This window comes from Centruroides sculpturatus, unplaced genomic scaffold, assembly GCF_000671375.1.
Source record: "Centruroides sculpturatus isolate CEXI.00-Female unplaced genomic scaffold, Cexi_2.0 scaffold30, whole genome shotgun sequence".
Taxonomy (NCBI): Eukaryota; Metazoa; Arthropoda; class Arachnida; order Scorpiones; family Buthidae; genus Centruroides; species Centruroides sculpturatus.
In genome coordinates, this window is record NW_019384755.1 from 488,671 (window position 1) to 500,157 (window position 11,487).

Sequence of the window (11,487 nt, forward strand, 5' to 3'; positions counted from 1 at the left end):
ACTACTAAAGGTTTTATAATATATTTATATATTTATATATTAGTATAATTATATATATACCAATTTTTGAGAAGTGTACAAGGAAACAGAATTCCATAATTTAATGTTTTTATTTGCATAAATTTTGTTTGCATGATAAAGAACTAAAGGATATTATTTGCTTGTGAAATACATTTATGTTTCGAACACAAATTAACCGATGTTATTATTGGGAAAATTATTAGTTAAGTTTAATATATATTTATTGTTTTCATTAAATTTGTGCAAATCTGATCTACATTTTAATTTTAAATACAGTCCTATAATTGAAGTAAAATGTGTATCCTACTATATTTCCTTATTTTTTGTCAACATTTTCCTATTATAAAGTTAAAAATAAATCGGTTATGTCATCTTAATGTTTCCTTGTGAATGAATCAGTAAGATCATCATTATCATATTGTGTTTGATTATTTGGTTGACTGAGTATTTCTGCTTTATTCATTCATGTAACTTACTATTATTATTTGTGTTCTCTTCAAATCATAATAGTCTGTTGAATAACGATTTCGTTAGTGACATAAGAAGAAAAGATTCTGATTTATTGGAAAATTTACTAATAATGAGGTAATATGAAATGACCAAATAGAAAAATACTATAATATATACTATATATTTATGAATCGCATCTTTTGTGGCGGCTCTATGTGATTGTCTTAATTAAAATTATTTTCTATCTCTTAGAAAAATGGAAGAATAATAGTGGAACTTATTTGTTTCACTGATTTAATTAGTTCTTAAAATTATAAAATTATCAGTAAATCAATTTATTTTTACAAGGCAAAGAACACAGATATTTTCGTACATGCCAGAAACAGCGTGTTACAATCCATTTCCATATTTCAGTACTTCTTGCTGAAAAAAAATCTTCTACTCCAATGAGTTTATTGTTTATTTATTTTCAAGTTTGAGAAGACGTTTACATAGTTTTGTAATTGTCTAAAAGAATTCCTGTTATCACTGGATATGCTTTTATGGATTGCACATTAAACATCATTATGTAGCCATAATAAAATTTTTTCTTATTACAGCATTTTCATTAAAGTTTTCCAATCAATGCCGAATGATTAGGCTAATAGTATTATTTATAGTTCAAGATGATCTAAAGTCACTAGAAACACAAATACAGAGAATAATATGCTTAATAGTAAAATTCAGAAACGTTAAAATCAATTAAAGAAAAACAATCACAAACTAAAAATTTCCTGAGTTAAATAAAAATCAAATTCAAAGATACATCTCATTAAATCTCGTGACCATTTAAGCAAAGGCATGTAATTTATTGAAGACTTAAAAAAAACAAAGGACAAATGAATAGACAAAAATGAGGCAATTAGTGCGACTAATTTCTTAATAACATGGATTTGTCATTTAAGACGCATGAAAACTTTTAAATTGTAAATTTATTATGCAGTTAAGTGCAGATGCGAATATAACTACTGTAAATTTCAAAGAATAGTTTACTAACTTGTAAGTGAATTAGCGAATAAAATTATTTACCAAATAGAATGCTTAATGAAGTTGTCGTTAGTTTTACTGATAGAAAATTCCTAAACTTCCTAGACTGAAAATCTCCAGATTGGTTTAATTACCCATGAAAGTCTTGTTCTATCTGCTGATTAGCACTTCCACAGTTTAGCATAAGGTTCTTGTTATAACTTTCAAATCGAGGCGATTTCTATGATATGATATAAGACAAAATTACAAATATTATATCATATTAATATTATGAATGATCCGATCCTTGTTGGACTGGTTGGTAAAATATGTTGGAACAAAAAGTGAATATCAAATTCTGATTTTTTCTGAAGACGTTATTCACAGGAAGTTTTTCTGACAATACATGGTCTTAATTACTACTTTTATTACCTTTGAACTATTTTTATTATTAAAATAAACTTCAAACGCATTTTGGATTGCTAAAATTTCATTGATTATTTGGAAGAATTTTCAGCAATCTTTTGAAAAATTTTATGATTCTATAAGTGTATTGCTTCTTATGGAATATTTTCTATATCGTAATATACAATAATAAAGTAGATTACTTGAAGATAGGTATGTTTTTTTTAACTAGAACAAAAAATTTTGCAACAGATTGTGCATTTATAAGGAAGAAAAAAACATTTTTAGCTTTGGCAAATATTTTATATATTTTGGTTTTTTTATAAGCTTATTACGCTCGATTTTTAAAATCTGTTTAATTTTTTGTTAGATGGAAATATTATAAATCAAAGCCGTCTTTTATCTAGTACTTGAAAACCGTAAATGACTTAAAACATTATCAAAGCGATTTTATTAGATCTGCTTAACACGAAATCTAATTTAAAAAATTGTCTTTGAAATCTTGACTATTATTTAAAAAAGAAAATTTATTTTTAAAATGTTACTGATCTTAAATAATCTTCGGATTACTGTCAATACCTTAATAATTTTAAAATAAAGATTTATATTTATCTTTATATTTGCATACGCCAATACCTGCTTGTATTCTTCCTCCCAAAAAATGGAGAGGTATGGCAGCCTTCTAATATTTTCTAATAGTATATATTATCTTTATTTATTTGTAAAGAAAAAGTTTTTACAGTAATAATAGGCAATTACCATTAGCGATCCTATAAGCGAAAAAGGCGATGCTCGAGCTTTGAGGGGCCTCGCAAATTTGGTAGTATATTTTATTATTTAAATCATCAAATTGGTAATCATTGAAAATATAACAGTACCGATAGCTACAGAATGATCATTTAAAATGATCAAGAACTATCTCCGATCAACAATGTGTCGAGAAAGACATTTTTCACTTTCGATCTTCATTGAAAGAAATATTGCTACAGAACTGGACTTCTTTCTCAGTTTTATAGGTGAATTTTTACACCTATTGAATTTTCTAATTAATTGTAAAACTATCGTACTGTAATATTTTTATTACTTCATTGCGTGTTTTACTGTCTGTTTCTACACACTTAAAGACGGCGACTTTGTACACGAATAGCGAGAACTCGACATCTAACAAAGGGTAATACACGACATCTTACAAATCAAAGAAATAAAAATAAGTTGGTAAAAAAAATACATAAGTGGAGAATAAATGAAAATTACTTACCAATACACGGCTAGAAAGGCCTATCAGTATGGAGCACTTCCACATTGGTGTAAGGTTTGCCGACGTTGAGGGGAAAAAGTCTATCTCACGTCAGAATGAGCCTAAGGGAAACAGNTTGTAAAGAAAAAGTTTTTACAGTAATAATAGGCAATTACCATTAGCGATCCTATAAGCGAAAAAGGCGATGCTCGAGCTTTGAGGGGCCTCGCAAATTTGGTAGTATATTTTATTATTTAAATCATCAAATTGGTAATCATTGAAAATATAACAGTACCGATAGCTACAGAATGATCATTTAAAATGATCAAGAACTATCTCCGATCAACAATGTGTCGAGAAAGACATTTTTCACTTTCGATCTTCATTGAAAGAAATATTGCTACAGAACTGGACTTCTTTCTCAGTTTTATAGGTGAATTTTTACACCTATTGAATTTTCTAATTAATTGTAAAACTATCGTACTGTAATATTTTTATTACTTCATTGCGTGTTTTACTGTCTGTTTCTACACACTTAAAGACGGCGACTTTGTACACGAATAGCGAGAACTCGACATCTAACAAAGGGTAATACACGACATCTTACAAATCAAAGAAATAAAAATAAGTTGGTAAAAAAAATACATAAGTGGAGAATAAATGAAAATTACTTACCAATACACGGCTAGAAAGGCCTATCAGTATGGAGCACTTCCACATTGGTTCGGTGACTTTTTCTAGCTATCACCTCTAGTAATTGTGTTCGACCTTAAGTTTTGGACATGTATATATCGGTATATTAAAAATGTTCATATTATTGTAGAGCTAAATTAATCTATCCTCTAGCTCCGTCGCTGTTTTAATGAGCTTCAAAAATAAATTTTGCCTAGATCCACTCAAATTCCAAGGCCACTTCTGGTAATCATTACATGGTTTTTGAATAGAATAAACCGTCGGGCTGCAATGTAGACCCGTAAATTTCCACTGTCGTCCTTCCGTCTGTCCTCCCGTCTGTTTTTCCTTAATCTTGAGAACTGAGTTAGATAGATGAAATATGAGACCAGATATGGAAACCTTATGGGGAGGAGGCCCTGGTTAACTATATATGAACTTCCAATGCAAATCGTACGTCATGCTATTTCAATTCAAAACTTCCCCTGAAAGCAATTAATAAATGATTGGCACGATTTTATTATTAAAGAAAAAGTATGATGTACAGGGGCAAGCCATTACTAATTGGAGGTGAAGAGCATATATTTTTAATTATAAAATTAAAACTATGATTAAAAATTGCAGCCCGGCATTGTGACGATGTTACAATAAATAATTGCTCGTTATTATCGTAAATAATATTGCTGCTGTATAAGATGAAATAGTAAACAAAGTGCTAATTGTATTCAGATGAAAATTTGTAAATAGCTTATATATATAAAATTATTTGAAAAATAAAGAACACGTATATCAATATAGAAAACTTAAAGATATGTATTTCAAAGCATAGATAAATCAACAGGTTTTTGAAACTTTTCTGCTCTGTGGATACTAAGAAACCTTTTTACAAGCCCATCGTGGGTTCGCCAGACCCAAAATTGGGTAAACTTATGGGGCCTAACAGATCTCGAACAGATCATCCGAAAAAATTTCTGGGATATTTTGGCTCACAGTGAATTTGATGCCGTAACCATTTTGACTATCCGGTCGACCGATCAATAGAAACTGTTGAGAGCAATTTAATCAATAAATACTTTTTGTGGAGTTGAGAAGAAAAAATATCAAAAGAAGAGAGAGACAAAGCAAAATAAATAAATAAATTCGCAAAAGATACGTATTGAAATCTTTTGAGAGTATAATACCGTCGATTTTACAAAAAGCCTTAGTCGCATAAGTACAGTAATTAGTTTCTTTGAAATTTATGATAGAATGTTAATTGTGAAAAATAAATTTTAATGCTGTAAGATTCTTAATTAAAGGTGGCTTACTTCGCAATAAATAAATTTTATAATATACTGTGCATAATATAAAAGAAAAATATATTGTGTATTCTCTAGTTCGTATTAGATATTTTTTGAAGAAAATCCGAGAATGGTTATTTCCTTCACTAGATTAATTTCCCTGGTCTATTGCAGAAATATCTTTCTTGCTAAAGTAGTATTAAATATTTTTCTGTATTAGATGAAAAATTAGCTGTTGATATTTCTACTTGAATTATCATCTATCTCTTACAGTTCTTCTTTTATTAATTCGATTCATCTATGTAAAAGAATAAGATATAATATTTATTTTCATTACAATTTTTTTCATCTTTTCTTCTAATTTATTTCATTTATGATACAGTATTTACATTACTTGTATGCCTTCTTTTTTATCTTACCTCTATATTCGAGGCATAGCTAATCAATTATATATTGATAGGTTAGCTCTAGTGAATTATGTGTTGTCCTTACCGTCTGGAAGTACGAAGTAGTTTTAAGAGAAAGAGGAACAGGGCCCTTCGGGAAATGTTTGAAAATTTTTAGTGAGATTGAATGCTTTTAAGCATTTTTATCCTAGCAAATAGAGAACTTTTGCATACTTTCAGCAATATTCTTTGCCTATAAAATTTTTTAAGTTATTGTAATAAAATAGCTTAAAAAACATTTATTTTGTTTATAAAAGCACATATATATTTATTAATTAAAATATAAACAGGAAAATCATTCTTAAAATGCTAGAAAAAATTTAGTGGAACTTTTAAACTAAACAAAGAGCATTAAAAAATAAAATATAAAATAGTACAGAAAATAAGATAAAAATAGCTAAAATAATTGCAGTCGCTTGCTTTTTTAATCATTAAATTATCGTAACATTATGCCGATGTTTATATTTTTGGCGTAATTGTTTTCGAATACAAAAAAAATAAAATTTGTCGTCCTCTGTTAGTAGATTGATTGTCTTTACGAACAGTTTATTCTTGTTAAAGCACTGAACGTCGATTCACAAATTGCTGTACTGTATCCAAAGGTTCTACGTGTTGCTAATAAATTATAGCTGTCTTAAAAACCAGTTTTTTGATTCAGTAATTCATTAAAGACATTTGCATTTTTATGACTTTTGCTGCCTCTCGATGAGAGATTTAACAACATAAATTTCTTCTTTAATGATAATTTACATCATGTTTACACAAATTTCATTTTTGCTACGTCGTCTTCTGCACAATGTTATCAATCTTTTTCTCTATTAAAATTAGATCTTGCATTTGATAAAAGATGATCTAATGTTGACTTTCGTCTATCTCTTCACATCTTTCTCTTATTTTGTCTATAATAATGTAATTAAATAATTAGCATTTGCATTAGCATTAGCAATAATTAACAGCGATAAATAATTAAGTTAGCATTGACTAGAATGCATTTACTACATTTGGCAACGTTTAATCTTTTCCGTGTGAATTCGTAAATATTTCTGAATAAATTATTTTTCTCGAGATTTTCTGTAACATAAGTACAGTAGAACCTCGATTATCCGGACTAATTGGGGATGGAGGTAGTCCGGATAAGGGAAAAATTCGGATAATCGAAACAAATACTTTAATTTGTCTTTTAATGATAATACAACACGTTTTCTTTTCGATGACATATCGGTAATATCAAAAGTAAATACTGTATTTAAATCGTGATCAAATTTTCAAGAAACAAACGTTCGTATTGAATTTGCACTACTACTGACCAACGCTAACAGACTATCTATTGTTTAAAAGGCCCTCTGGTGGCGCAAGAAGACGGATTTTATAAAATAAAAAGCAGTTGAAACTGCATTTTTATGAATAAAAATTTGACAAACTATTTATCGTTTTACGACAAGTGAAATTTTTTCGTCGCGTTTGCGGCTTTTAAGTAATGCATAAACCTTCGAAACGCGAGGCATAGGCGGTGGCCCACGTTGCCCATTCCTTACGCCGCCCTTGGTCATAGAAATGATGTAATTTGAAAATAAAATTATTTATAAATATGTATGTCAAGTTATATTTTTATTACGACGCAAAATATATTTAAGAGTTTACGGCCACTATGCCGGGTGAGACATTGTTGAAACAAACGAAGTTATGCATTCCATCACGTACATAAACAGTATCGTAATTCGCCAAGTGCAAATTAGCAAATTCGTAAAATTTTTGTTTATTTTGAACAATCCGGATAATCGAGGTTCTACTGTACCTCTAAGAGAAAGTTTATTAATAACGATAAACTGTATTATTTCTACAATAGACTTGACATAATATTTTTAGCGGGATCCAGTGGTTATTTACTATAATAGACTCAAACCCATTTCATTTCATTGTTTTGTCTTGCTACATACATAAAACATAATGAATTTCAGATGTTGCGTATTTGGAAAGCCATTATTACTACTAAAGGTTTCCAGAATATGTAACCAATGGATATGAACGCGTTTTCCTTTGATCGGGAAGATCAAAATAGGCAACAAGTATAATAGAATGCAACAAGTTTTTTGAATATCGAAGTCATACGCATATATTATAACCAATCCACTTGAAAACATGGAACTTATGTTTAATTACGTCTTCTCCGGCCTTGAGCTAACCATGAGCTCATTAGTGGTAATAACTTTCTGTATTTGTTTATGCAATTAGTATTAGTCAGTGTCGTTGTTGCTGTTGTTGTTGGTTTTGTTTTTGATGTAGTTTAATTTTAAAATATTCATTATTGTAGCCTATTGTAAATGTTAAATAATACTGCAATATATTTAAATTATCTTAATTTAAATAACAATTCTAGAATTTCCAGTAGCAACTGCATATTTCACCAATCACTTTTTATAAATAAAACAACATTACTGTTTGGTAACTCTCTCTGCTCTCATTCCTGTTCACATTGATACCTACTATTACAATTAGGATACATATTAACGCACGCCACAACCAATTATATATAAACGTTTTGGCAGCTCCCTCGTCTCAAGTTTGCTAAAACTGCTCAAAGCGAATAATAATAATTATTATTAAATAGTACTGTAGTATAGGTCTAATACTATTAAATAATGTACGTACAAAACGGTGCAAAAATATTCGAAATTTAAAAATTAATAGTTAATCATTTAAAATTTTCAGATAATTAAACAGAATTTTGATATTTGGAACAATGAACAGGGATGACTCAGCCGCCTCTGCCTTCTATGGGTCTTCTAAGTAATATATGCAGTTGAATATCTCTCGAATTGGCTGTCAATTACAGGAAATTAGAGTATTTCCGTCTTGCGATCAAATTCACTTAGGACCTAATATTCAGAATAGAATATGATTATAGCGTATTGTCTCTACATAGCCTATATATATATATAGGTACCGTGCCTAAATATTAATGTAAAATAATTCTTTTTCAAGACGAAAATAGAGTGGGAATTGAAAATATTTTTGAATCTGACGTTTTAAATTGAATTTATCCGAAAGAAATTTTTCTCATATTTATCATGTAAACGTCGATAGTTTTCTTCGGAGTAAAAAAATTATAAGTAAGTTGTAAATTTACAACTGTTATGGGAAATTTATTTATCTCTAGTGTGACGTAACGGAATTGATTCATGCCTTATTTGGGAACTGTAATCTCATCCCCGGAACATCTCAAAACTCCACCCAATATGCTATCACGCGAGGTTTAACTATTGCACACGCGCAGTTATTGTTCGTATTAACAGTGGCAAGGTCGACATCGATAAACCTGTCCTTGAAAAGTATGTACTGCGTGACGGCAACATACAGAAGAACCAATTCCTGCGGCATGGGAGTTTTGCTGGTAGTAGAATGTGATGATATCGAAATTATTTTCGTTCCAGTACGAGAATTATGGAGAAAAAGATATTTGGATGCGAAAAAAGTCACTCCGAAATTGGAAGAAGATTGCTCCAAGATGAGACAGGAGTTAGAACGATTGCATCGAGAACTTCTGGCTAAAGTCCAAGCGGGTGTGGCGGCCATTTTAGTGGCTTCTGGAAGAGTAGAGAAACCTTCCAATAAAGTAAGTGGGTTTTCATGTTTTTGACAAATGATATGCCGCTTCGCTTAACGAATGCAGTTTGGTTAATGAGACTAACAAAATGTTGAACGTGTTTTGTTTACGTACTCAAAATTATGAATAAAAAATCTAATTTGGTTTCAGACTTAAGTGTATTTTCATAATAAACTCCAATCAAATTTAAACTCGATTTGACTTTCACTGGAGAAGACATAACTTAATAAATTGTGTTGCGATTTATTAAGTTATATCCCTCATTGAAAAGCAGATAAAAAGCGATTTATATGCAAATATGTAAAATTGAGGCTAAGCGTCAAAAATTTTGCCAAGAGGCTTGGTTTGATGGAATAAGGCACAATCGATCTGCCAAGATGGGGTGCTTTCCGGAAGAACTTTCTATGGTAAATTGGCTCTATCAAGTTGCTAGACACGTAAAGAAAGCCCGGAAAACTCCACGCGATTAATCTGTTGGTCAGGCGCGAATCCACGGCCAGTGTTAAGTGGTAATGGGCAGTTTTCCTGTAAATATTCTCGTTTTTTGTCTAAGTTAATGCTTCCTGATATAGCTCGAATTTGGCTGATTTCACAGACTGAGGGATTATGAGTTTGAAATGCATTTCCAATACTAATAAAGAAAATACTTTTAAACTTTATCTCTGACTCCGTTTCATTATTTAACCTACAAGATGTGATAAGTCTGTGCCATCAGATAACTTTGGGCTACATCAGGATGAGCAATTTTGACAAACTTCAAACATTAAGAAATATGAGTCTGTTCGCTTACTGGAAATTATTCAATACTTTTCATGTTATTATAGTAAATATAGCATAACTTGTATAACAAAAATTGAAAATATTTAATAAATATACAAAATTATAAATTCCATATGAAAATTAAAATTAAATTTATTAAAATCTTTCAAGAGCTTTACTGATACATAAATAATGTTGTATGTATGAAATAACGAGAAAACAAATAATTCGGAACACTAATAATTATAATAAGTGAAAAGTTTCAGTCATGTGATCAGGAAGTATTTTTTCATTAAAGCTTAATAAACATAGAGTCTGTTGTGACGTCATTAGGTCATTCACCTCATAATGTCTCTTGACCCAGACGTTGCAACTTGGGAAAACACTTTCATTTTCATACATGAAAGCTTGAACTTTTTTTCAATTAAATAATCGATTTACGAAAGTAGATTAAACATGCCATAAATATTTATTGAGTTGATTTTTTTACAGTTAAGTTATAAAATCATGATCGCCCGTTTATTACAAGAAATCGAGGATCTAAGAAGAAGGGTGGAAGGAACCAGATTGAAATTGTCAGCAGAAATTAAAGTAAGCCAAGTGATATCTGTATTTGCAATTCAGGTAAATTTTAACTAATTAATTGAAATTTCAGCTTCGCATCCAAGCGGAAAAAGACGTAAAGTCTTTGAGAGAAGAATTACTAAAAAAGAAAATTCAAGTAACTTTAACAAGACACCAAGAGCAAGCGGTCCTCGGCAGTAGCATTCGAGAACAATATTTTATCAGTACGGTTTGATGAATGGATCGATCCGATCGATTTGTGGTGTTCTAACAGACTAGTGTTCCGTTGTGGTTCGTTTCAAAAAATCATTATTTATAATGCGGAAATGATACGGAAATTAATCATTAGGAAGAGAGGAAATTTTTAAGTAGCGAAACACGGAATCGACTCCGTCCATATTTTGTGAAAAGTAAATCAATGTGTAAACTCCGTCCTCGTGATTAATTTCATATTTATTCGTTATATACAATGAGCAAATGTTTACATGACGCACCAGTCTCTCTTATGTTGCTTTTTTCTTGTAATGTATGTATATAAAATGAATTGTGTAATTATTCAGAGCAATAGTTGTTAAATCCGTCCATTTTCATCAATTTGTTACTTTATGCCGAATGTACTCTTTAAAAAGTTTCCTATATAAAAGAATTGTTGAAGAATTCTTCTCTTTATTTTAATTAAAATGTCAGGTTTATACATCCGAAAGCGAAGTTACCAAAAATTTAATTAAATTCCTAAAGAATTATGAACTATTTTACACAAAAAAGAAAAAAAAAACAAAAAATAGTTTCTTTCTAAAAATAGATTTTATAGCGCATTTTGAAAAGAAAAAGAATTACAGGTATGCAAAAATTAATATCAAACATTTTACATTATTTTTTTCTAATTAATTAATTAATTATCAGTTATCGACTTTATAATTTTATAAATTTTTTTATTAATTTCTATTAATCATAACGACCAATGAGAAATGCTTCGAAGGAGAATGAAAACTTAAAGAAAATGATAAATATGCAACATCTAAAAATAATTTTTGTAGTAACGTT

At 29.6% G+C, this 11,487-nt stretch overlaps 1 protein-coding gene across 2 annotated transcripts in view; it reads left to right on the forward strand.

Annotated features, from left to right (window-relative positions):
* The window catches only part of LOC111628696 (trichohyalin-like), a 43,696-nt gene extending 32,604 nt beyond the window's left edge, over window positions 1-11,092 (forward strand). For both annotated transcript variants that reach the window (XM_023372527.1, XM_023372528.1), the window contains 3 exons: window positions 8,948-9,129; window positions 10,372-10,470; window positions 10,535-11,092. In XM_023372527.1, coding sequence (XP_023228295.1) covers window positions 8,948-9,129; window positions 10,372-10,470; window positions 10,535-10,678 — 425 coding nt within the window. In that variant the 3' untranslated portion in view covers window positions 10,679-11,092. The remainder of the gene's footprint in view (window positions 1-8,947; window positions 9,130-10,371; window positions 10,471-10,534) is intronic.
* The last annotated feature ends 395 nt before the right edge of the window (window positions 11,093-11,487 follow it).